At 47.5% G+C, this 26,669-nt stretch overlaps 1 protein-coding gene across 16 annotated transcripts in view; it reads left to right on the forward strand.

The window, feature by feature from the left end:
* Window positions 1–26,669, forward strand: part of Tenm4 (teneurin transmembrane protein 4) — a 766,582-nt gene that overhangs the window by 363,455 nt on the left and 376,458 nt on the right. For all 16 annotated transcript variants that reach the window (XM_042280283.2, XM_076547381.1, XM_076547377.1 and 13 more), the window contains 2 exons: window positions 22,066–22,353; window positions 25,640–25,909. In XM_042280283.2, coding sequence (XP_042136217.1) covers window positions 22,066–22,353; window positions 25,640–25,909 — 558 coding nt within the window. The remainder of the gene's footprint in view (window positions 1–22,065; window positions 22,354–25,639; window positions 25,910–26,669) is intronic.

Genomic DNA, 26,669 nt, shown 5'->3' on the forward strand with positions numbered 1-26,669 from the left:
TAGAAAGAATCAACCGTCATTCATGATAGAGTTCTTAAATGTAAAAAGGAAGAATGAAGGAGTCAAGTTATCCCAGCTGAAAAGCCAGTGTTGTGTTCAGCTCTCCCTGAGGCCAGGCCAAATCGCTATGTAGATATGGACTAGTTTCCCAACTTGTTTTTAACAAAGCGTCTGACCATACATGTGAAATCCCAGAAGAATACCTATGTGAAACACATAAGAAGTAATTGAGAGCCCACCCAGATTAACCCAGAGATGGGGCCAATAATCTAGTCTTGTCTCCCCAACACCAGGGACTGGTAAATGCCCGCTGCTCCCCCCCCCCAACTCTCACAAGCATCAGTTTTCCTTAAGAAGCAAGGCTAGCTCTTCTCCCATTTAACTGGATGAAGCCACCCTGCTGCGGGAGCTCAGGTGGGGATTGGCTATGTCTGGATCGGTTCCCCAGTTAGATAGTATGATCCTATAGGATAGGACCACAAAAACCCCATTGGGCTGTCCCATGGCGTATGCAAACTAGTTCAAAGGAGGTCCTTTGGACAGGGTGATGCAGCAAGTTCCAAAGACAAGGCTTGAACCCACAGGCAGCAAATGAGGGGTGGGCAACAGACGCATGCAGGAGATAAAATTCATATGTAGTCATATATATTCAGCATAACATTTGAAGGTTCAAATTCCAGCTGTGCAACTTTCGAGAAATACTCAGTGTCTCGGGGTCTTGACTTCTCATTCATAAAAGGTGTACGGCTGTTCTTGCCTTTAGAGATGCGCACAGCAGAGAACCAGATCAGTGACTAGGTACAAGCGGAGCTTTTTCAGCTCTGCAGCTCTCCCCAGACACTGCCTCTGCCAGCTCCCAGCCTGCTTTGCTTCTGCACAAGTGTCTACACACTGTTGAATTTAAGCAGGAAGCATCAGTCACGCTGACAAATCTCTGTGCCCCCAGGTGGTGTTTCTAACCAGTTAGAGGTTTGGCATTTATTCTCAACTGCTTGTTGTTATATTTTTCAAATAGCCAAGTATTTAAATACCATCAGCCTGATTGCTTCAGCAGATCTGTAGCCCCTGTCCTGCATCAGAGAAATCCTCTCACAGGCTGCCGTAAAAGAGGCAGCTACAGCCGAGTGGAAGGGACACTAGGGCTCAGAGAGGAAGATCAAATCCCAGCTCTACCTCTTGCCAGTTACATGACCCGGGACAAGTCAGTTGCTTCACCTGGGGGAGGCTTCGTTTCCTCAATGGGAATAACGCATATTTGTGTTGTACCATTTCAAGGTTTTGTACCCCTGCTGGTATGACACACTCGAGACCTCTCTGACTGTAAACCTTCATCATATCCAAGCTGTAGCTCCAAACGTTGTGGTTCACTGTGGAAACCTCTGAATGCCATTTCCCTTCAAAAGTGGAGTGATGCCATGGCGAGATGGTGTAGTCTACAAGGTGCTTGCCTTACATGCATGAGGATTTGGACTGACTGCCCAGAACTCCTGTAAAACTCTTGCCAAGTGTGGTGGTGCATGCTTGCGATCCCAACACTAGGGAGGCAGAGACAGGAAGATGTCAGCTTTGCTGGCTAGATACCCTAGTTGAATGAGTGAGCTCCAGGCCAATGAGAGACCCTGTCTCTGGTACAGGTAGATGCTGCCTAAAGAATGAAATGCAAAATTGTCATTCATCCTCTGCATCCATCTACCCATATACACTTGCGTCCTCACACATGTGAACACATCTTACACATACACAAAAACCTGGAGGGATACAGGACAAGTCCTTGCTCATCAGATATGGAGTTTATAGAAGATGGTAGAGATGTGACAAGCAAGCATCACCAGGTACCTGCAAGATGGCAAGTAACTAAAAGCCACCATTGGAGCTATGGTTTGTAAGTTCTTGCCATGTGCCAATGATCACAAAGCCAGCTCTGAAGCTAGCTCTCCTGAGCTGAACTCCACACTCCTCTGGCTGCCCTCTGACCCCCAGGAAGGAGCCTGTATCACCTGCTACTCAGGGTAATACAAAGTTAGCTGACATAGCATGACTAGCCTACTGGGTCCAGGCAAGGCCTCAGCTTGATTTATTCTCAGAGTAGCCTGGAACATCGGGCAATGTGTAGCCAATCTCTTGTCATAGGTTTCAACTGTTAAGTCTGCACGTTGTCTACAAGAATCTATGGCCAGGCCCTTCTCAATTCTTTCTTCACCCAAGGCTCATCTAAACATCCATTTCTCGAATTCGTGGGAATAGGAAGAAACAGGACCTAGGAGCCAGCCCATCCCCACCTCCCACTAAGCCATGGCAAAAGCACATCTCAGGAAGGTCTAAGCAAAGTGGGCTAGTGTCCAGCCACCTGCCCTGTATGTGGGGCCTTGGCCCGCTGTGCAGAGTGGAGGGGGCACTAATCGTATTTTTGGAAGCTGTCTTGCAGTGGGCACAGAGCCTAAGCCAATTAAAAGCTCCTCTTTGAAGGTGGTTCAGGTTTCCCAGAGAGGACGGGTCTGCACAGTGACCTGGGGTAATTGCTTCAGGGCTCCCCCTCGTCCCTGTTGGCCTGAGCTGGAAGAGACCAGGGTCCCTGCTGGGAAGGCACTGTCACGTTGTGCCTCTGGAGGGCCCAGTTAGACAATGGTATAGGTCATCAGGAAAAGTAGGACACTGGGAATATTAACAGTCCAGGACAGGGGGGAAGGTAAAGCCCAGATGATTTACCATGACTCGTGAGATTCAAACCAGATCTTGCCTGCTCAAAATCACTAGATTCTTGTCATATTTTATTTCATCACTAATCAGGGTATATTGTAGGCTCCCAATAGATATTTATTCTGTGACTGAATGAATGAAAAAGTCCTGGTAAATGGAGTTCGTTGTGTCTTACCAGAAGGATGGATGGGTGGAGAAGGCCAGGACTAAATATGAGCTACAGTGAGAGCTTTGAAGTGAAGAGGAGAACTAGTTGATTCCAGAGCTGGGAAGACTATTCAGTCCAGAAAGAATTAGCTTTGTAACCATGAGGACCTGAGTTTGTTCCCTGGGACCCACATTAAATAATAATAATAATAATAATAATAATAATAATAATAATAACACTAGTATGTACTACAGATCCCTGTGCTGGGGAAGCAAAGACAGGAAGTCCTTAGGGATCACCAGCTGGGAAATGTAGCCTACTTTGCATGTTCCAGGTCTCTCCAGTGGGAGACCCTGTTTCAAAAAGTGAGGTGAACAGTATGAGGTGGACAGTTCCTGAGGAATGACCTCACATCCACACACATATGCATACCCCTTACACACACACACACACACACACACACACACACACACACACACACACACACGAAAAAAATGGCCGAGTGTCCGCTGTGGCCTGCTGTAAGTGCTTTGCCTCGTTAAATCATGAGCCCCTCCCCTGCCAGGGAGGTAGGATTAGTGTCTCCCCTCTGAAGAGGGGGAGGAAAGTGGGGGTTAAAGAAGTGAGTGTCATGGTACACCGTAGGACACAACAGAGCAGGGATCTGAACCCTGACCACAGAGGGAGGACTCTCGATGGCCTCGGCTTTCTCTTAGGAGACTGCCCTCTCTAAGGTGGATGCAGTGGTGACCCTTGAGGTGTGGATGGGTGGTCTGTTAAGAATACAGCCAGATAAATGGAAGTTTCTACTGCCTAGCCAAAGTCAGGCTCAGCCCCTGTAATCCAGCCTGCTGAGGCTGAGTGGCCCACTCCTCCCCCTCCCCTGCAGAGTGGCCTCCAAGACTGGCACCATTAATTGAGGTTAACAACCCAAAAGGGCAGAATTGATGGAGTGACGGGCAGCATTTCTTAATGAAAACAAATTTAGGTCTATGATCAAGAGAACAAAGTCCCCAGGAAGCCAGGCTGCTATGACCCAAGTGTAACATTAGACAGGAGAGGGGCAAGGGCCAGGGCTTCCCCACAGAGGGCACAGACTCATGACCCTCCTGAAAAGCAGAGAGATGCTGCAGCCACCCAGGAGGCAGTTCACGGGAGCTCACGGAGCTAACAGAGGGATACAGCTTGGTCTTGGTGCCTGGTGGCTGCTGTAAAGGTAAACATCATCTTAGATATAGTCAGGGGCTTCTTGGGACAAAACGCTTAAGGGCATTCTGAGAGGACCACTTCTGTATAGTAAGCAGAGCAGGAGGACAGGACAAAGGGGTGTATGCATCTGAAGCTGGCCCCACATACAGCCTGACCTAGGGCTGAGGAAAGACTGGGCTGTTCTGTCCTCTTGAGGCTGCAGGGTGGGAGCCATGTTCCTGGGTCTGCATGGGACTGGATGATACAAGTTCAGGCCGGACCTCAGCTAACAGGCATCTCCGTCCCAAGCAGTGGAGTTCCCTTGGTATGCTTCTGCTCCAGCTGGGAACTTGTTTTGATCAGAATGCTCTTAGCATGGAGATCGGCATTCCTTAAACATATGGAATTCATCCAGCAACATTCCCTCCTAACTGTGGGGTAGTTATTCATTTCCTCATCTGTCTCGCCCTCGGGATGCATGGAAAATTTAAGGGCAGACCTTTGCACTCTGGGCTAGAAGAACAGAGCTTCACCAGAGTCCAGGCCCTGCTACCTATGCAACTGGGTGACAGGGTCCTTCTCCCTGGGTGTGGGTCTTCTGTCTGAGACAGCCCGCAACTCAGAGACATTGCCCATTTATCCAGTTAATCAATCATTATATATTAAGTGCCTACTGGTTAAGGGTCTTGGGAGCACACAGTTAAGCAGTTACTTAAATATAGACTAATATCAATATAAGCAGTAAGCTATCAAAGAGGTGCAGGGTGGTGGTAGGTTAAATCACACAAAAACAAGGGAGAAGTGTAAAAGTTGTACAGTGCTGTTTTTAAGTTGAATCATCTGAGTCTCACTCAGTCTTCTCACTTATAATATGGAAATTAGACTAATATTTATAGCAATTTTCTTGACCATGTAATATGCCACCCCGCAATCTAGTGGCTTACACTAGTCATTCATTGCTTCTTAAGGTCAGTGATGCGGGCTGGGTAGAGCTGGGTAACTTGTGCACTTACAGGTTCACACATGTGGCTAAATCCAGTAAGAGCTTGTTGCTCAGCCCTGGGTCTAGCAGCAAGATCCAAAGCTCTTTGTATCATGCTAATTGTCCAACAGCAGCAAGAAAAAGGCAAGCCCTAATACTCAAGGGTCTTCCCTGCCTCAGCTTTGAGGTTGCTATTAGTCTTTGGGTCCACAAGATGGAAGACACATGGCCAACCCTAGAGGCAGGGTTAGGGTACACAGGGTTTGAATACAAGGAGATGTGCTTCATTGAAAGTTGTTGTTATAGCTGTCTACCAACATACCTAGGTTCCAGGGATGTCTTGGAGATTTAGGAAGAAGCAGGAGATGGCATGCCTGTGGTGTTTGGATTAATACTGACACCCAGGGCTGGGTAAATATGAAGTTGGGCCACTTGCTTCCTTCTTAGGGAAAAAGATATCACACAGAAAATAAGTAGCATGTAAAGTGTATCTTTGTGGCTAGAAATCATAAGATGTCACAGTTGTCTGCGGTAATGAGACTCATCAGACTCTGTCATTGTTAATCCTGGCATTATAAAGGTGACGTGAAGTCTAAAGTCATACCTCCCTAAATGCACCTGGTGTCATCTGATCTCAAAAGAGAAATATTGACCAAAAATAACCTTTTCTTCAGAGGAAGGTGAGCAGAAAGGAGGAAGGGCAGTGATAAACCGGGCAAAGGTACAGAAACATTTCTCCTGGATGAAGATGCAAGAGCTACATCTGTTGTCTACTGAGCCCTTGTTCTGTGCCGGGCCTAGAGTGAAGTATTTCCATGGATTACCTCAAGCCTCAGGACAGCCCTGCAGAACAATAGGTACTATCCTCATTTTATAGATGGGAAACTGAGGCTCAGGCTCAGGTACTTTATTCGTCCAAAGGAGCACAGGAACATATAAATAGATTCAACATTCAAACACAGGTGTGCCTGACTCAAAATGCATTGACTCAGAACACTTATTTAAAAATATTTCATCGAGATAATTGTAGTTCACACGTAGAAATAATACGGAGATACTCTGTGTGTCCTTTCCACTGTTTTCCCCGTCAGAGTGTCTTGCAAAGGAGTAATAAGAGAGCACATGTCACCACCAGGATATTAGAGTTGGGACACTCCATTCATCTCACCACATTTTTATTTTGCTTGAGAGTCCCTGGTTAGTTCAACAAAATGTGACAGTGTGGTCAGCTGAGTCTAGGCAGGAAAGGTAGTGAGATGTCCTGTCCCCCGCAGGCTTCTCTCATGGTGCCCTTGGTAGCCACACTCTACCCGGTCCTTCTCTGGTCTCTCCTCCTGATGGGTTGGCATTTCCAAAATGTTATGAAAGTGGAAGCATTCAACCTTCTGTGGTTGGCTTTTCCCCCCACTCCGTATAAGTCCCTGGAGATTCCTGGGTGTCATTACTTCATTCCTTTTTATCATCAAGTGGTGTTCCATGGCATTCTACCTTGATATAACCAATCCCCTGTCAAAGGCCTTCTGGCCTGTTTCCAGTCATTGGCTATTAAGACTAACTCTTCAGTACATGTTGTCATGTAGGCTTTTGTGTGCACATAAGTTTCCATTTTTGAGGGCTAAGCGCCCAAGAGTGCAATTGCTAGCTTGTACAGTAATTGCATGCTCCGTTTTCTAAGCAATTTGCCAAATTATTTTCCAAAGGGACTGCACCATTTTTCATTGTTACCAGCAACGCATGGGTGATCCAGTTTCTCTGCATCCTTGTCAGCACTGAGAGTTGTTGCTATTTTTCATTTTAGCCCTGCTGACTCGTATAGGGTGATAGTTCATAGTGATTTTAATTCCCATCTCCTTGGTGGCTAACATTGTTGAGCATCTTTTCCTGGGCTTCTCTGCCATCTGTATAGCCTCTTTGGTAAAATATTTACTCATCTCTTGGAGTGTTTGTTTAGTTCACTATTGAGTTTTGGCTTCCTGGTGGGATCCGAATACTAGGCCTTTGTCGATGGATGGTTTGCACAAATTTTCTCCCACTTTGTAACATATCTTCTCATCCTCTGAACAGACTTTTGTAAAACACAAGCATTTCAGAGAAGTATGATTTATCAATCCTTTTTCCTGTTTGGATGGCACTTTCGATAAAAAGCCTGCATTTTTATCCACTCTGTTCTACTGCTTTCTAGGGCCCGGAGAAAAGACTGTCCCGGAGGAGGATTTTCTTGTTTGTGAGCTTTCCAAAGGAGAGCTAGGGCCAGCAGGAAATCTCTTTTAAAGAAAGCAAGTGTTAGCTCACTAGCAGACTGGGCTGTGTAAGGACGAGATCGGAGGATGCAGTGTCATCGCAAGGTCCATCAAGGGCTGCCAGGGTCTGGATGTACAGAAGTCACCCAGCATCAGATGAGTCTTGGATAACCCCCTCTTTTACATTCCCTGAGTCTGAGAGAGGGGTTTTATCTCACCCTTGCCAGAACTTTTTAACAAACATGTCTTCCATGGAATAACCCTGTTGAGAAATTAAGAAAGGCTTTCTGTGGCTTAGCAAGGCCCAGCAGAAGCCACCACTTACTCTGTTGTAGCAGAAAGCACAGAGGTAGTAGCCATTGAGGGCCATTCTCAGGGATGGCGACCTGTTCTTGGCTCCCTAGCCCCTGTTCTAGGAGCTAGCCCCATGGCTGCCGGTTCCACCTCCACCCTAGCAGTCCGTTCTCCCTTCTGACTGCCCTGGAGAATTCCTTTCTTTAGGACACTTAGGAGGCTTAATTACTGATGGTGAAGTCTTTTGAGCCTTTGGATGAAAGGGATGGAGGCAGTGTGAGGCTTGATTAGGCGTGTACAACTCTGGGCACAATTAGTTTCGTGAGAGACTCGTCCTGCCTTTATCTGTCTCCAGTTCTGTGAGACTTACAACAGCTAATTATTGAAATGAAAATTGCCTGGCCACCCAGCTACTGGCAAGAGGACCCTAATATCTGCCCTAATGACTGGAAATGGAGGCAGCTTCAGGCACTTAGGGTTTTCCCATCATTAAAGGACTTTTCTTCACTACTCCCAGACTTGAGGACCCAGATACACAAGTGAAATTCTGCCAACGCCACTTCTTTCTCCCTTGCTTTCTATATGACATCCCTTTCTGAGACACCCTCACCAACCAGCCTTGTGTGCCTAAGGGCTGTTGCAATCCATGAACCATACAGGAATTCTGGCACTTGACAGACAACTCTGTGTGTGTGTGTGTGTGTGTGTGTGTGTGTGTGTGTGTGTGTGTGTGTGTGTGTCTGTGTGTGTCTGTGTGTGTCTGTGTGTTTGTCTGTGTGTCTGTGTGTATTCTGGAAGGTAAGAGAAGTCCTCAGGCACAGATATGATACCCATTATCTTATACAGAGAACTGAGGCTGTGGAAGGACCCAGAAAAAAAGCTGACAGCTCCTGTCCCCTCACTTCTGGATTATAGCTGTGCCTCAGCCTCCTCAACTATAACACAAGGTCCCTCGCGGTCTTTGGGATCACAGGCTGTTGCTCCCTGTATACAAATCTCAGGACTCATGTTGATCTAGGGAGGTGGTCTAAGGAGAAAGTGGAGTTTGGAATGTACATTAGGGAAAGGCTAGGCTCATGGGGCCTAGGGTTCCAGCCACTTGAGCAGGACACAAGGAGAGTGTGTCTTGAGTGCTGCTGAGTGGCATGTCTCCAGTGCTATTCAGGCTGCTTTGGGTTTTCACCAAGCACAGAGGGATCTGCAGGTGGTTGGGTTGGGGTGCACATGTCATATGTGACCTCTGGAGAGCCCTGTATTTTGTTCCTCTTTGGCTCAATGTAGCAGACCCTCCCTTTGGTTTTAGACTGGCATTGGCATCAAGATGTAGTAACTACCAAGAAAGCAGTGGTCCAGGTTTGGGAGGTCTTTCTCACAGATGGAGAAATTGAGGCATAGACATTGGGGGATTTACTCAAGAATATGTCACGAGCTCTCACGACCTGTGAAAGTACCAGATGAGGGGATGTTAAGTGGTACTGCAACACCCCATGGTGGGATCCAGTCATTTGAGAGAGAGAGAGAGAGAGAGAGAGAGAGAGAGAGAGAGAGAGAGAGAGAGAGAGAGAGAGAGAGAGAGGGAGTTAGTTAAGAGAGGTTAAACAAAGAATTAAGAGGATCTAATTCTTAGTGACTGCAGAGAGGATGCAAGCAGAGGGGATCAAAATGTGAAGTTCCAAGCCAAGATGTGCCAGAGAGCACACCCTGGTGGTGAGGATGGGGAGAGCTGGTGGGCTGACTAAGCCTGCCACCATCCAGGCTCCCAACCAGTGCTATGAGTCAGCCCATCCCAACATATACCCATCTGTGAACTGCTGGAGCACGTGAAGGGGCTGGTCCTGCAGACCCAAAGCTGCAGGATCTCCACAACACAGGGCAACAACAGGATATCCAAGAGGAGTCCCAGTGAGGGCCCCACATCTATAGTGTAGCAGAAGCCAGGGGTCTCGAACCAGACCAATGACTCTTTGCAATGAACACTTCCTAATAAAGACATATGGACTAGAGGGTTTACTGTGTGACTCACTGTGACACACTGCAGCTTCCATGATGAGATTTTTCTTTTCCTTCTTCTTCTTTTTTTTCTTTTCTCTTAAATTTTATTTTATTTGGGGGGCGGGATGCAAGGGTAGAGGGGTGGATATGAAGCGATAGAGAGATGAATAGGGTGGAGATGCATGATGTGAAAGCCACACAGAATAAATAAAAAGTGTTTTTTAAAAGGATAAGAATTATTAAATGAAATAGGAATTGGTGGCTATGGAGATGACCAATCAGAAAAACTGGGATATTAAAAAAAATCATAAACTTTTAAAATATTAGGCCATCAAGATGGCTCAGCGGGTATAGTCATTTTCCTACAAGGCTGGCAACCTGAGTTCCGTCCTGGGGCTCCACATGATGGGAGGGAGCCAACCCCTGAAAGTTGCCCTCTGACCTTCAAGCATGCATGCACTGTGACACACCCAGCCACTCACACAATAATTAAATAGATAAACATAGTAGACAACTAAAATATCAACTGAGATAAACTATGGTTTTTAAGCAATTAAAAGAATGTATATAATTTACTTGAATCTGAGGACAGGCACAGAAATAAACTATGAAAACGTGGTTAAGAAATACAGATAATAACTTGACATTCCCTAAGAATGCATTTGAAGGGAGAGGAAGGTAAGTAAAATACATTAGATGATAGTCTCAAAGAATTAATTAAAAACATATTTTTAAAAAAATGTCAAGTTCCTGCCCTGCCGCACCCTGATCCTGGGTCAGTCCCCGAAGGCTCTGAGCCCAAAACCTTACAGCCATTGAGCATTGGCTTGAGCACTTCATTGAAAGTCTCGCCATTTCTAGAAGCCTTGAACTGCTGCCTGCCACTCTGAGAGCCTGGCTCCCCACTCAGACTCCCCCTCCCCATCTGTTGAAGAGGAGGCCTTGTGGGAGCCCCCAAGTAGTTGCGGACTAAGACTTGGCCACAGTAGGGCGTGTTCAGTCAATCAGCATCGCTGCTCTACTCTGAGTATTTCATAATGTAGGTCAAGACCAAACCCACTGAAAGTCAGGAAAAAAGAAAACTTTTTGCATAGTTAGCACCCAAATAAACTGAATTGCAGCCTTGACTCTTGCAGGGTCTCCTTAGGATAAGGAACAGATTTACTAGTCAACGAGCTAAACTTTGAATAAGGTCGGCAATGTCCCAAGGTGGTGTTCATGAAGAAACTGGAGTCTGGGAAGACAACTCCTGCCGGGGTATATCTGGCTTTGAGCACCCATGGGACCAGCTTCTTGGGGGAAGATGGAGAGGGGTGCTGGGGAAAGAGAAGTAGAGAGGACATCAATCTATGAAGTCTCCAGCAGCATGGGACAGCCAGGGGACAGAACATCTTCCTCTCTGCTCCGCTGGGTAACTCCAGACTCAGCCTGGTGGCTCAGTTCAGAGATCATCTCCCTAGATAGCAGAGGTCTAGAGTTGCTGGCCCATCTCTGCATCTAGGTCATCTGTGTCAATTAGTCCTTATGGTGCTGGACCCAAGGGTAGATGTGTTTGACCTTCTGACGGCTTTGTGTCTCCTTGGAGACCAAATCCAATCCAACTCCTCAATCCACACCCCAGATTTTATAAGGGCCTGATTAGAGGAAGGTGAAGGTACCAAGGCAGACAAATCTGGGGGGGGGGAGATTACCAAGAAGACAAGAACTTAAAGACCATTGGAGACATGTTCCCTCTGACAGAGAACTCAAGGACACAGACTGGATCTGTCTTCAGTCTGAAAGGATTATTCTGGGGAATAACACACTAGACAGATTTCCTAGAATCCCAGGGGACAGAGCTGTGGCCTACAGAAGGAAGGAAGCTGAAAAAAGGCAGATTTTGACTTCATAACAGGAAGCAAAAGCTGGCAGGCAGAGCTGTCCCAAGAGATAGCCAAGTCTCCAGGGTCGGGGTCATGTGATGATAACTTAGTAGAAATGAGACCAAGAGACATCAAGAACACAATGTGAGTGTTACCTTCTGTCTGAACTCTGAGGTGACAGACAGTGTCTGTAAGAGGCACTTTAGCTGATCAGCAGCTTTGGGAGAAAATACTGGACAGAACGGATTGTAGACAGCACCACCATCATCAAGCTTCCTGCTGACCGAGATCCTGCTGTGTCCCCAGGTCCTGGGCATGCCCAGCTCTTTGAAGACAAGCCCTCTGGCTCAGGATCAGAGTCTCTGCCCTTTGATACCTGGCCTCTGACAAACCTCCAGCAGAAGGCAAGATGGCTCCCGCAAACAGTGGCACCATCTGTCATCTGCCTGCCAGCCACTGATTAGAGATGTCCCCACAGCCAGGCTGGGCACAGGGCCACACTCCATCCAGCTCACTCCCAGGAAAGCCCTCTTCCTGGTCCAGAGTGATGTTCAGTTCCGGGCTACCAAGAAACTGCTGTGAAATCCTTTTGCCTAGCCCAGACCAGAGGCCAGGTGGACCACCAAAAGAACTAACACTATTTAAAAATGAAGTGATAAAACATTGGTACAAATTAGAATAGGGGTGACCAGGTGGGAAGCAGTATAGGTTGGCTCAAAGTTTGAGCCTTGGGGTAGGGCAGCTGAGGTGTGACTCCTGCCTATACCCTCTTCCTAGAGTGTTCCCCAAGCCAAGTGTCTGAGCTGCCTGGTCCTAGATTCCTATCTGTAAACTGTGGATAGGGCATGGTGTGGCTTCAGTGAGGGAATAGACATGAACACTGTGCTCTCAGGCTTCACTCTTAACAGCACTGTCGCCCTGTTTAAATGATGAGAGGTTCCCCCATGGTGACGGCGCTGTGGAAATGTGTTCTGGGTGTTGTGGTGAGCATAAATGTGGAGGTCAGAGCTCCAGGGTCTGTCCTGGTGTCATGAACTTGTACCCCTTCAACATTTCAAGCCTTTCCCAAATCCCTATCATGGGGGAAATGGCACCTCCCTCTGGCTTGCAGAGTGTAGCACAGAATCTGGCGCCAGCACAAGAGCCATGCCTTTCCTATCCCAGATGAAAACAAAGGATTCTAAGAGCAAACTTTGAAGGACTACAGAAAATAAGATTTATTCTTTTATACATGCCTAGCTACTCCCCAGGACTTTCATTCTGCAGAACACATGTTAGCTCCAAAATGTTTAGGGGCCTTTCTGACACACAGAGAACTAAAAATACCACCCTCTGCTTATGTTAAGCAAAACTGATAAAACTTTAGCCCGGCAGGAATTCAGTCAATTTCCTGGCTGGTTTTGGGTAAGCAGGTGATAACAGCCCTTTTCCCTGTGGGCTGTGGGGGGAAAGATGTATTGGCAGCCCAGAGCTTACTTGTCTATGGATATCTCCCTCACAGATGTTCCATGTCCCGCCTCTATGTAAATACAACTGGAGGCCATGTGAAAGGTCCAGATGTGGGTTTCTCCCCAGCCATGGAAGCTTTGTTTCTGAGACCTCTTCTTCTGCACCAGCCCCACACCCAGGTCATTCTCCTGGATAGTTTCAACCCTACCCCGCTATCCCAGGCATCAGGGTCTCTGAACTCAGTTGAAGGTACCTTCCCGAAGAACTTCGCTGGGCCTTTGGCCAGCATTCTCTGCCACATGACCTCCACTTCTCACTGGCCACTGACACTATGGAAATGTATTTCTTCTATCAGGATACTCACTCCACACTGCAAGCTTCATCTCCCACTTCTTCCCTCCCCGTAGTCTGGGAATAACCTGGCTTCTTTCTGCTCAAGGTCATTCATCCATGCTGTGACCTACAACTGTGAATTCTAATGCCAGTCGGCAACCCATTATAATTCCATGTAAGTAGCATGGACTTGAACATACCAAACTCCACCCTTGCTGTAAGACTGAGCATGGTTTCATGACGTTTGGGGTTTAGTGAGAAATGTGTTATGTGGGACCAGCAGGTGACTCAGTGGTAAAATACTTGTTGTGTAAGCATGAATAACCTGAGTTCAGGTCCCCAGCACGCGTAACCCTAGTGCTGGATAGGCAGGGACAAGAGGATCCAGGGCCTTGTTATCTAGCCAGCCTAGCTGAAATGGTGAAGTCTTGGGTCAGTGAGAGACCCTGTCTCAAAATGTGAAGTGGAGAGTAACAAAGAGGACGAACCATATACACCTCTGCCCTGCACACATGCACACAAGGGCACACACAAACACATGAGACATTCATAATGTATGTGGGCCTTGGGCTGTAGCCTTAGTACGTTTTCAGTTTATCACAGCAGGTTGGAAGTCACAAATCTATGCCGCTTTCTCTCCTTACCTCAAAACCCTGGATCCTGCTCACCTTTTACCCAGCCCTCTTTGTCCTTGGCTTAGACATCACCACGGTCTCCAGGGAAGGACTCTGATCATCTTTCTACCACTGACCTAGGTCAGCCTAGCCCAATGACTCTGTGACACTCTTCTTGGTCTTTCGTCCTATCTGAATTGCCTGCTGAATAGAGGCTCCTAGGAGTCACATGGTAAGCAAGCACTCAGCACAGGTCCCCACCTCTGATACTTCAAAGACAATTTGAACAAGACAAGACTTCGGCATTTGGAGAGAAGGGAAGATACCATAAGGGAGGAGGCAGAGGGAGACTCCCGTGATGCCAGCTTGTGCCCCAGCAGTACTGAAACAAGAAAGGGATTTAGCAATTCCTTACCCAGTGAGTCAGCCTGTGGCACTAGGTGTTCAGTGCTTTTCTTGGCCTCAATCTGTTTCAAATATAGACCCAGACATGAGAGAACCATGTGATTCAGAGTAATTCACTTTACCCCCTTGAGCTTTTGTTATCTCATTGCAGAAACAAGAATAAGAGAAAATATAAAATAAGAGAATAACACCTAGCTTGCACTGTTGCCATGGGAACTGGGAATAATATGCACACAGTAACCAGGACATGAGGAGGCATTAAGAGAACAGGGTTTCTGTTTGTTTGTTTGCTTGCTTGCTTGCTTGCTTGCTTGCTTGCTTGCTTGGTTTGTTTCAGGCAGGTTTGTATCATGTAGCCCAGATTGTATTTAAATTCTCTGTGTAGCCAAGGCTGGCTGACTTTGAGCTCCTGATCTTCTTGCTTCCACCTTCCAGATGCTGGAACTACAGTTGTGTGCCACCGTGCTCACCATAAACTGATTGCACACATAGCATCTCTTAGCTTCGTGTTTCCATCACTAGTAATTTGACCTATAGCCTTGCACAAGCTAAGCGAGAATTCCACCACTGAACTCTGACTGCAGCTCCCTTATGTATGTCTTCGTTGGTTCTTTCCCTATCTGAAATGCTGTTCTGATCCCTCCCTTCACCCCTGGCTGATCTCCCCATCTCACATGCCTGCTCAAACCTTCCAACACTTTCAAGACTAGCTCAATATAAAGGGAAATCACACCAAACCAAAGTAAGAATACTAAAATGTGGTATGAGTGCTTGCTTCAAAGAAATTAAGGACCTGAGTTTAAATCCCTAGCACACATACAAAAAGGAAGGAATGACCGCACAACAGCCGGTAACTTACCCAGTGCTATGAGGCTCTCTGGAGCTTGATGGTCACCAATCTCCCTCCAGGCTCAGTGAGAGACCCTGTCTCAAAGGAATAAGATGGAGAACAATCAGCCAGTAGAGCCCATGTCCTCCTTTGGCTTCCACAGGCAGGTGCAACACACACATATGTGCATATATACCACAAACACACACATTAATGAATACCAAATGCTGACTTTAGAATCAGAGAGTCCTGGGTTCAAGTCCCAGCCTTGTCCTTTACCCACTGTGTAAACTGTATCAGCAATGGGAGATCTTTAGCCTAATCTCTGTGATGAGAAACATAAGGCAGTATGAGAAGGCTATGCTCTGTGTTCAATACATAATTTCTTTTGTCCTCCTGTCCTAGCCCCTTTCTCTGACCACGGATAGACCAAGTATGATACCCATGTCAGAGTCTAACAAGAAATGTAGGAATCTGCAGTTCCTAATTTATCAAAGCACTTCCCACTGATAGGCCTTCTGCTGACACTCTAGCCAGGCAGGAAGTTGTCACTTCAAGGCTTCTGTCATGGTCTGGAGACATCTCTGGAGACACCAGCACAGTGACTGGTCTGCTGCTCTCTCAGAAAGGACATGTTCTCACTGCACCTTTGTGATGCTTGGGTTACAGCTAATCTCAAAGAGTTGTGCGTAGGAGGGGCTGGCAGTGGAGCCCATGCCCAGGCCTTGCTTGGCTCCTAGGCGTGGTCAACATCAGCATTCTCACACAGAGACTGCCAACTTCAGCTGGAGCCACAGTGGCACCTGTCTCATCTAGCTAGAGGTCTACAACCTGCTCTACTATTTATTCCTTGGGCATGTATTCATTTTTTCACCAGCGTACCCTTAAACATGCCCATCTACTTAAATTAGTTCATGGTTTGCATTCTTGAGAATATTTTGCTTAGAATTTTTTAAAAAAAGATGGCAAGGAGGAGGACAATAACAACTAAGGCTTTAATTAAAATTTCTTAATCCCTTATACCAGTGTAGAGCATTGCAGTTGGCAAAGCATCTAGCCATCTAGTGTCTTGGCTTGAGAGAACTTCTTAGGGTCATACAACTAGGAGTTGGCCTGAGCTCATCCTGCCCCAATACAAGAAATAGGAAGTTATTGATGACCTTCCTGTCATTTCAAGCTTGTTATTTAATTTCTTCAAACCTCTGCTGCTTCTATAAACAGAAACCAAGACATAGAGATGGAGACAGTGAGAACACTAGCCTGTGCCAGCCAACTGCAAATTGTTCTGAAACTCTGTACTCTGGGTATGACATTGCTATTGCCTCTTGAAATTAGAGAAGCCATGATTACCTGGAGGAAACTCTCACAAGACTGGAGCCATTTATGTTGAGGACAGCAGCGACTCGGGACATGTACACTAGCCACAGCAGTCCCTGCCCCTCTCAGGGGATTATACAAGCAGTCCAATATTTGCTAGGAAAGACTTTCTTCCATAGTGTAGCCAGCCCCTCAAAAGTTCTTCTTGTTCCTGACAGTAACCCTTGGCCATCTACTCATTGGCCAAGGTAGATTTGAGTGAAATCATTTCTTGGGTTTATCACTGATGCCCTATCTGGTGTAAATAGACATTTGTTCATGTCTCCTTGGGAGAATTCAATGTAATACAAATCATGAGAACATGGCAGCCATTGTCATGATTAAAGGAAGAATCATGGTGATGGTGATAGCTGACAGTTAACCAACCAGTAAAAGGTGAAGCCATATCATGTGCCAAGAGCCTTGCAGGAAACGGATTCACCCTACACGACATTGATGAAGGTGGTAGACTCAGGGAACCAGCCACAGGGAGATGCCCAGGATCTCAAACAGCAGGGAGGGCCCATCCCTAAACTGCACAGGGGAAGGTCCTGTGACTGAGGTAGAGAGGCCACCTGGAGGGAAATGGTGTGGGCAGATACCTGCAGAGAAAAAAAAAAAAAAGAGCAAGGGAATCATCCACAAACCTCTCAACAGCCACACTCCAGCTCCTCATCTCCTTCTGCCCCTCCTGCAGGTGAGCACAACAGTGAGTGCTCAGCATCAGGACAGGGCACTGGGGATTTGAGAAACAGCAGGCAGCTCTGTAGATTGCCTTACCTTGCCTTCTGTTGCTGTGATAAACACCACGATCAAAAGCAACTTGGGGAGGAAAGGGTTTATTTAGTGTTAAGTTTATAATCCATCAGGAAGAACAGTCATAGCAGGAACTCAAAGTAAGAAACTGGAGGCAGGAACTGAAACAGGGGACCTGGAGGGGTGCTTCTTACTGGCTTGTTCCCCATGGTTTGCTCAGTTTGCTTTCTTACAAAACCTGGCATCATCTACCCAGGGGTGGCACTACCTTCGGTGTGCTGGGCCCTCCCCCATCAATCATTAATCCAGAAAATGGTTGCCTACCAACTAATCTCATGGATTCATTTTCTCAGTTCAGGCTCCCCCTTCCCAGTTGACCTTAGATCCTTAGGTTGTGTCAGACTAATAAAAAATACAAAATAAAACAGAACAAAAACCAACAACTATTCCACACAGGAACTGAAATAGAGACGCATGTCAGGGGAAAAAACTGGGGCAATGGATTGTTCTGGGGCAGTAAGAGGATGCAGAAAGAGTGTTTTTAAGGGCCAGGGCTAGAAAAGCTTGGAATACCTTTCACTCTTCCGTTTTGTAGGCAGTGGAGAACTCAGAGGTTGGTGGGTTTCTTAGTCATTGGCGGTTGCTATAGAGGAGGGGTGTATATACATGCTGACTGCTACTTGTTTTTCAGTTCTGAAATTCAGGCAATGCCTTATAAGGAAGCATCACGTGAGCATCTTCTTGCATGTGACTATGTGATGGAGGGTATCAGGTAGCAGAACAGAACGTGGGAGAGGAACTTGTTTAGGCCTCTCTCTTCCCTTTCCTTATAAACCACTGATCTCATCTGGAGACTTCCAACCTCATGACCGCCTCCAAATCTAGTTATTTCCCAAATACCATCAACACAGCAATGGTGTGAAGGAGGGGTATGGGGGGAGTGGGAAGGGATGCAAAGCACCTTCAAGTCATAGCCATGGGTAAGAAAAAGAGCAGGTGTGTGGAAGCGATGTGTTTTTTCCTGCTTGTCCTGCACGCATGATCACAGAGCCATGCACAGGAACAGCCTCTGGAGCAATCTCTCTATCCTCTGTCAAGGGCCCGAGGTTGCTGCCTGCTTCCATGGAGCAGTCTTTCCCATCTTGTCGTCTTTTACCCAACCTCTTCTCCTTCCGCTAAATGCCAATTTAAGTGCGAACTCTGCCTGACCTCCTATCTGTTCAGAAACGTAAATATTTACTGAATTGCTATGGTAAGAGGGAAAGGCAGACTCTCCCTGCCTCTGCCCTGCTGGGGGACATCTGGGTCGGTAGGGAACAGTGTTCTAGGGAACTTGCATGCAGCTACTGTTTTCCTCCTGAAGCTGTTGTGCTTACCCAGAAGAGACACTGGTGGGGAGTGTTATCACCCACTGGTTTAGCAGCCCCCATAGCATATGTTTCTGGGAGGTGTCCCCGCTTCAATTGTAGCTGACATCTAGTTGAAGCCTTCTCAATTATGTCTTTTAAAACGGCGTTTCTGAAGTTAATAGTTAACACATCTCGAGCATTAATTGTGTGCCGGGGGCATGTATTGACACATTTCATCCCCAGGACAGCCGAAAGAGGCTTTGCTGGGAAGGAAACTGAAGCAGAGATAGGTTAAGTATCTTGCCTAAAGCCACCCAGCTGGTCAGTGCAGGGACACAGACTTTCGAGACAGGCTGACTCCTACATTTAAAAGGATACGTATAAGCAGTGCCTCTAATTTAGTTTTTATATTCAACTAGTTTAGTTGTTATATATTCGACCAAAGCAAACCCCCAAAAGCTTGTTAGGGTCACAGCAATGAAGGAAGGGCCAAACAGTTCTCTATTCGCCGATTTATGCAGTGAACCTCTGCAAGCCTCATGGATGCCAGGCCTGCCTTCAGGAGGAGATGTAAACTCAAAAGCGTAGCTAGTTTTCTGCATGTATAGGGAAGGAACAACATGCTCAGCGAGGTGGGGATGCACACTTTACAAGGATGTGAAAGTGGTTCTGGGGATGTAATGACATGGTCCCAATCTGTAAGTTCATTTTGGTCAAGAAGCTAGAATTGGTCCTATCAGCTAGGCAGGGATGCAAAGGGCACATGAGCAGATCGATGGCATGACCTGGGCTTTGGAAATTCAACCAGCACAGCCGGCCCAGGAAGGCAAAACCATCCACCAAACCATGTGTCAGATTCACTTCTCTGGATCATAACCCTGGCTCTAGCAGAGCTGTGTGACCTTGGACAGGAGAATCACCCTTCTAGACTGAAATCTGCAGATAGTCCTACGACCTCCATAGCAGGACTGACAAGGCAATCTGACATTGTCACTTATGACAGCAGGTAAATTAAGCACCCAGCAAATATTGGCTTCTACTACAAATACATTTGCTGCTGGTGGTGCTAATTTGGTATGAATATGAGGTGTGTTAGTGATGCTTGTTCATGATGGCTAACCCTTATCATGTGTGTGCTCACATCAGCAACACTTCTATCACTCTGGGGCTGGAAAAGCCACAAGGGACCGTTGCTGCAGTTGCTATAAATCCTCACCCAAATTAAACTAGAATAGTGCTGTGGGTCAAAAGCCATTATTGGGTCAAAATATCAATTTAAAGAGTTATAATCAGCCTTTCTTTAAAAATTAAAGATTGGTGGGCTGGAGAAATGGTTCAGCAGTTAAAAACTATTAGATTAACATGGGCTCTATGGGCAAGCATTAGCTGCCATGCAGTAACTTTTATATTTATAGATTTTTCTGCTCCCAGTAACATACTCCATAAATATACTCACTTGCCAATGTATAGATGGGATGCATGGCAAGATGGTTTTTAAACTAAGGATTACAGTCAAGGAATTGTAAAGACCTTGGGAGAGAAGGTGTAAATGATCTCAGGTCTTCCCTGTGGCCTTGACTCTCAGACCCTCAGAACATGATCTTGGCAGTGAGAACGGGGAGGCTGAGCATCCAGACAGTAGAATTCAAGGGTTGGAGAGATGGCAGAATATACTCCTGGAATCCCCAGTGGGGATTCAATGCCATCTCCTGGCTTCTGCAGGCACAAGACATGTGTGTGGTACACATATATACATTTGGGGAAAACATCTATATACATAAAATAAAAATAAATAAACGTTTTTTAAAAGTTAGCAGAATCCAGAGCCTAGATTTGGGCCTTAGTCATATGAATTGATTCTTGCGTGTCCTAGGTCAAACTGCTGCCCAATTATCAAAGACGTTTTGAGAATTAAGACCCCACTAAATCCATTCCATCTTAACTGCATCTAGGTACAACTTTGGGCTCTGAAGTAATACCAGCTTTGCTACTACTGACTCATGATACATGCCGTGGTAGGAAACTGACTGGTTCAGGATCCATGAGAACAGTCACACTGTATGCTCCATGGCTTCTATGAAACACTAATAAAATCACAAATGTTGATGCTTTGAACAGTACAGAAAAACATGTCAGGGGAAGCCTATATAGTAAACACTCAGGATCCATAATACATCCAAAGACATCGAGTGCTTACTCCAGACCATATCCTTGCAAAGTGATTGTGGTGTCCAGCTTAAGGTACAGGGTTGAACTTAATGGGTCTTTAAGAAAGTGAACAGGATCTTGCACTGGAGCAGAGCTCAGAGCTACCCTGGAAAGTGATTTTGAGGTCTTGGGAAAGAAGATCTGATGCAGATGCCAATGACCACAAGTAGACCTGCTAGTCTTCAGATCAAATCTGGTCTACCACTGGGTTTGGTTTGGTCTGCAACATATTTGAAATAAAAATAAAAGATTACATCTTTAAATTACATATTATATTTCAGAATCCAAATTCCAAGCTCATCTTAAAATTTCACAAAGAGCCCCGAACCCTCCCCCGCCAACTGCATCATGGGCAGACACTAAGTGCCACTCTTACTGGTGGAGTCTGACTAGGCACCAAGACCCCTGCGTGCCTTCCATTTATCATGGAGCTCTTGCTCTGCTATTTCTCCAACAAAACAGTGAAGAAGGAAATGTTTTGTACACCCATGTTGTTGTGACAAATGGAACAGAACTCAGGAGGTTTTAGGCTTCAAGAGAGACAAGTTGTCTCATTGATTGTTTGAATGATACACTACTTTTCTGGACTGAACTTCTGGCCCATTCAGGGGTGGGGAGAGGTTGTGCCTGTGACCCAAAGCTAAAGGAAGACTCTAGAAGGAGAAATGAAGATGTCATTCAATTAAAAGCTCCCAGGCCATCAGTCTAGAGCAAGTCTAGAAGCCACTGCCCTTTCTGTAGCCAGAATGGCGAGTCACTGAGAAAACAGATAACAAGGGCGAGGACATGGACAGGGGGAAACCCTGATATACTTCTGGTGAGGATGTAAAGTCAGCCAGTACTTAAATCAATATGGAGATTGTTACTGGAGACAGTAATGATGTCTGCAGACCTACAGTGATCTCATGAGATAACTGAAGAAATACTTACTTCCCAGCCTGGCTATCGTCAGTCATTTCTCAGGTTCCCAAAGAACCCCTAAGTTCAGGGTTAGTCCCTCTCTCCACTGAGATATGGTGGAAATAACATGGATGCAGCTCCTGCTTCCAACCATCACTAGGTACCAGCAACCTCTGGTCTTTGTTGGTAGCCCCAGTGATCTCCAGCCCTAGAGAAGAGCATGGGGCAGCATCCCCACTTAGGCACAGTAACAGAAAGAGAAAGAATTGTTCATGAGCGGCACTGAGTGCCAGTACCCTATGCTGCTGACTGCAGATTAGTGATGGAGCCTGCCCACACCTCAGCAGCCTGGTTCTTGACTCACTTTGCTCCAAGGGTGTGTTGGGTCCAGGATAGCCCCTGGCATTGCCTCTCCCAACCCACATCTGAGGCTCAGCATTTCATTGGTTTTTCCCCACTGCAGAACGCTCGGCCCTGAGTGCGGCAAGGGCCCAATTCGTGGATGTGGAAGAGCGTGGGCCAGAGGCCATGGACGTGAAGGAGAGGAAGCCCTACCGCTCGTTGACTCGGCGCCGCGATGCTGAGCGCCGCTACACCAGCTCCTCGGCAGACAGCGAGGAGGGCAAGGCCCCACAGAAGTCCTACAGCTCCAGTGAGACCCTGAAGGCCTATGACCAAGATGCCCGCCTAGCCTATGGCAGCCGCGTCAAGGACATGGTACCACAGGAGGCCGAGGAGTTCTGCCGCACAGGTGAGTGCCCACCGAAGTGTGAAATGAGCCCAAATGTATACAGGTGTGTGCCCGCGTGAAAAGGCAGGCGAGCTGGACAGGGAGGAGGTGACTCTAGAAAAATCCAAGTTCCTGCTGTGTTGGCCCCTGGATCTGCTGAGGGCCTGCTCTGGAGTTCATTGCTAGAACAGACACGTTCTGGCCCAGCTGCCTAGCTGGCGAAGTGGCTGGAGGCTGGGCTCCAGCACCGGCCTGGAGTCAAGCTCTTCTGCTAACCCCGGCCCTGTGTTAGATGGCCGTGAGCAGTCTCCCTATTGCAGTGACTGGTAAGGGAGGCCTCAGCGGGATGGCGCCTTTGTAAGCAATGATAACAGGGGTAAGCACTAAGTAAATGCTAGTGCTTAGTTTGGGGACTTCTTCATTCAACAAGCATATCTCAGCATCTTCCTCGTCCAGCTGCATGACCTTGAGAGAAAAGCGGCTGCCAAGATGGTGAGACCAGAACACTCAGTGATTTGGAAGACATCCTGGGGTCAGACTCTCCTTCCCTCACTTTTTCCATACAGTCCTCACCAAAGTCTAGCCACCTTTTCCCAGAATACCTTTCAGCCAACCCCTTTTCTCCTTTTGCTCTGCCACTGCCCAGTCCTGGACCTTGTTGTATGTCCCGGAAGACCGACCTCAATGACCAGCCACTGCCAGAGCTGCCCATTCAGGCCATTCTCTTCCACATGCCGCAGGGAAGCTTGGGCATGACTCCATGTACTATTGACTCCTGATACTAGGAGACCTTCCTCAGTTTCCTCCTCATCTTCCTAGAATTTTCTGTCTCTTGCCTCTCCATCACATCGCCACACCCCACCTTCCATGGGCTAGCCCATCTGAACTATTGCTGCATCTTGCAAGGATGATCACTTCCTACTGTGGTACCTCCAGGGTGCCTGTTGTTCTGCTCCATGCCTCTGTGAGTCCTGGTAGGTGACCATCTTCCCTCACAATGGCAGCAGTTCCCTGGGATTCTGCCCTGTCCTTCCCCCCTTCACAGAGAGCATCAGCCATGCAGCAGGTTGTGTGATGTAGATACATTTTAGCAATGCTGTTTAATCCTCACAACAACCCCAAATTGATTCATGTATCCAAGATCAAACAAGTAAGGGGAGCATGCAGGCATATGCGCATACCCCTTACACACACACACACACACACACACACACACACACACACACACACACACATACACACACACCCCTATGGCCTCATTTCCTTTCCCTCCCACAGGCCTGGATCCACATGAAAGCTGCTCCCCTAGCAAGGCTGCCTCTCAGGCTTGAAAAATGACGGCTCCACAGCTCTTCCCTGGCTCGTGATTAAGAGCTCAAGCTTTGGCATCAGACAGATCTGGATTTGAATTCTGGCTCTGAGGCTGTGACAGCCCTGGGCATCCTCACCTGTGCAGAGGGATAATGGCACCTAATGGTAGGGTGCTCGTGAGGATTAGCGAGGACTGTAAACAATATCCTTGCCACCGGAGGCTGGTGATGCTTTATAAATGCCACCTACTCCTCATTGTCACCTCCGAGCCTCCGTGAAGGGAAGAGACTAAATACCTCCAAGCTTCCCTCCAGCACTGCCCAGCCTATGCTTGACAGGACTCAGTGAGCCAGCGGCTCAGATGTGAGCCAGCAGCTCAGATGCAAGCCCAGCACATCAGGCTCAGGAAAGGAGCCTCCCTGGTCCTTGTGAAGAACAATACGCATCCTCAAGCGTGTGCATTGCCATTTGCTAACTTGCCGTCCAGGATCTTAAAAGACTGTTTGAAGGACCAAGGCCCAGGCTATCCCCCAACTGAAGGAAGCTCGCTCAGGTGACCACCAGCCCAAGGTTATAGTTAGATGCTGAGGGAGGTTAGGATGGCAATCCACATTCTGGGCTCCTCAAGAAAGAGGTCAAAGGTCACAAAACAGACCATGTGCTGAAATAAATCTCCCACCTCATGCAGGGCCCCGTTGGCTCACCAGGATCCCTGAACTCTAGGAGTTGGCCTTTACCCTGCTTTCCTCCTGTCTCAGGATGCCTCAGCTTACGGCTATTGATGCCAATTCTGTCCGCTTAAAAGGGAAGGGAGAGCAAGCCACGTGGAAATCAATGTGGCTCAGGCTGTTTATGGCAAATAAATTTGAGTTTTCACTTAGCATAGCAGTTATTCTTTATAACGTGAGTGGCCTCTCTTGAGAGGAGTAGCCCAGGCCCAGTAAAGCACAGACATGGGCTGGGTGGATACAGCACAGGCCTGGAGTGCATACAGCAGCCAGGACCTGGAGTGTGGCCGAGACCCACAAAGGGCATAGGGGGTCTGGGGCTCCAGTGCACACTTTGTTCTTTCTTAGAAGGAGAAAAAATAGGAGAGAAGAGTGGAGTATGGCACACAAGGGTGAGATTCAGAGTTTGCAACATCTGGTCTGGCCCACCCCACCCCCAGCCAACCAGAACATTTGCCTGGCCACTGAGCAGAGCCCAGAGGTCCCTGAGGCACAGGGCCTGCTGACATGAAACTATTTGTCTGGCAGCTGGATCTAGGGGAGATAATGGAAAGGGGTGGGAGAGAAGTGGCTGGAATGGCCAGGGCAGAGCACGGGAGCAACTAGGGGTGCCGGGTACCGAGCACATTATTTACCCACGAGTATGGAAGGGTTTCACAACTCTAACCTCAGATCATGGCTGTGTCAGCCTCTGAACTCTTTCCCAGTCCAGGCTCCTCTGGCCTAGCCAGAAAAGAGCTCCTGGTCCCAGAGACATATGTAAGGCTCATCCAAGAAGTTTCTGCTCTGTTCTGGACTTGCTGGCAAGTCCTATCTGAGAGAGAAGACAGAAACTTCAACATAATTTAACAGACATATTAAACTGAGCGCCTTCACTATACTGGCTTCGGCTGGAGACGCAGAGATTTGGAAATAAACAAGACATACAGTCTCAGCCTGTGTAGAAGCCACCTTCAGCAGAAGTGGCAGGCAACTCTCCCATCTAACGGCACTCCCAGAGGCAAGGCATCTCCAGAGGGAACTGGGAGAATAAGTTTTATGCACAAGTATAGGTAGATAATAGGGAGCTTTCACAGAGGAAGGCAGTTTGAATCAGCTTGGATGCACAGCGCTTGGCTGGGGAAGGAGGGGCAGAAAGAGCCCTAGAGTCGGAGGAAGTGGGTGGAGCCCTTACAGTTTAAAGTGCAGCAGTGAATCCAGGGTTAAGGAGCTTCTGATTTGGAAAACTCACCTATCACCCTCACTGTAATTATCTTCTTTCTTCCCAGGCACCAACTTCACCCTGCGTGAGCTGGGTCTCGGGGAGATGACTCCCCCTCATGGGACCCTCTACCGGACAGACATTGGCCTCCCACACTGCGGCTATTCCATGGGGGCCAGCTCTGATGCAGACCTGGAAGCAGACACTGTGCTGTCCCCTGAACACCCAGTGCGCCTGTGGGGCCGGAGTACTCGGTCAGGGCGCAGCTCCTGCCTGTCCAGCCGGGCCAACTCCAACCTCACACTCACGGACACAGAGCATGAGAACACAGAGACTGGTGAGTGCCTCACCTGGCCTGTTGGTTACGGGGACTGCCAGACCGTGGTTTTAATTATAATATTGATTTCTTGCTCTATCACGGGGGCTCTGGGGAAGCCGATGAAAAATTGCTTTGCCCTCAGTGGGCAAAAGTCAGAGCCTTTTTTAGTCACATGAAATACCCACCCATCAGTGATATATCAGAGAGGGGTCACTGCACTTTCAGTCCAGACCAGGGCAGGGCTAACGTGCTGGGTGATTGCTCACAAGGTAAGGGAGCAAGGGCTGTGGGTGCTGGTAAGCCATCCCCTGTAGAGCTGGTTCCCTGTGGAGTCCACAGTGCCCAGCTCTGTTCTTAGACACTCTAGCATCCAGTTGCCCACCCCACCCCCCAGTCCTAGGCAATCTCCAGGGACCCTGCCCCGTTCTGCTGCCTTTTGTTGCTCAGAAGAAGGTCTACAGGCCAAGACTGTCATACGGGAGCAGCTTGACCTTTGGGGTGTGGGGAGCTTTCGTTCAAAGGCTCCAGAGTTTCCGTTAGGAGGACTAAGTTTACATGATCCTATGTACAGAGTGTCCAGTAACCCAAAAGCTTGGAGTCAGGGAATCATAGTTTTCCCAAACTAGGTCTAGCTGAATAGACATTACTTGTGAACATTTCTAATTCCCAAATCTGAATTTTAGAAATGCTCTCTATTCCAACACAATGTTCAAAAGTTTTAGACTTCAGAGTTTCTGTTTTTAAGATTAAGGGTCTTCAACCTACAATAATATGTATT

This window comes from Peromyscus maniculatus, chromosome 1 (assembly GCF_049852395.1).
Source record: "Peromyscus maniculatus bairdii isolate BWxNUB_F1_BW_parent chromosome 1, HU_Pman_BW_mat_3.1, whole genome shotgun sequence".
NCBI classification, from domain to species: domain Eukaryota; kingdom Metazoa; phylum Chordata; class Mammalia; order Rodentia; family Cricetidae; genus Peromyscus; species Peromyscus maniculatus.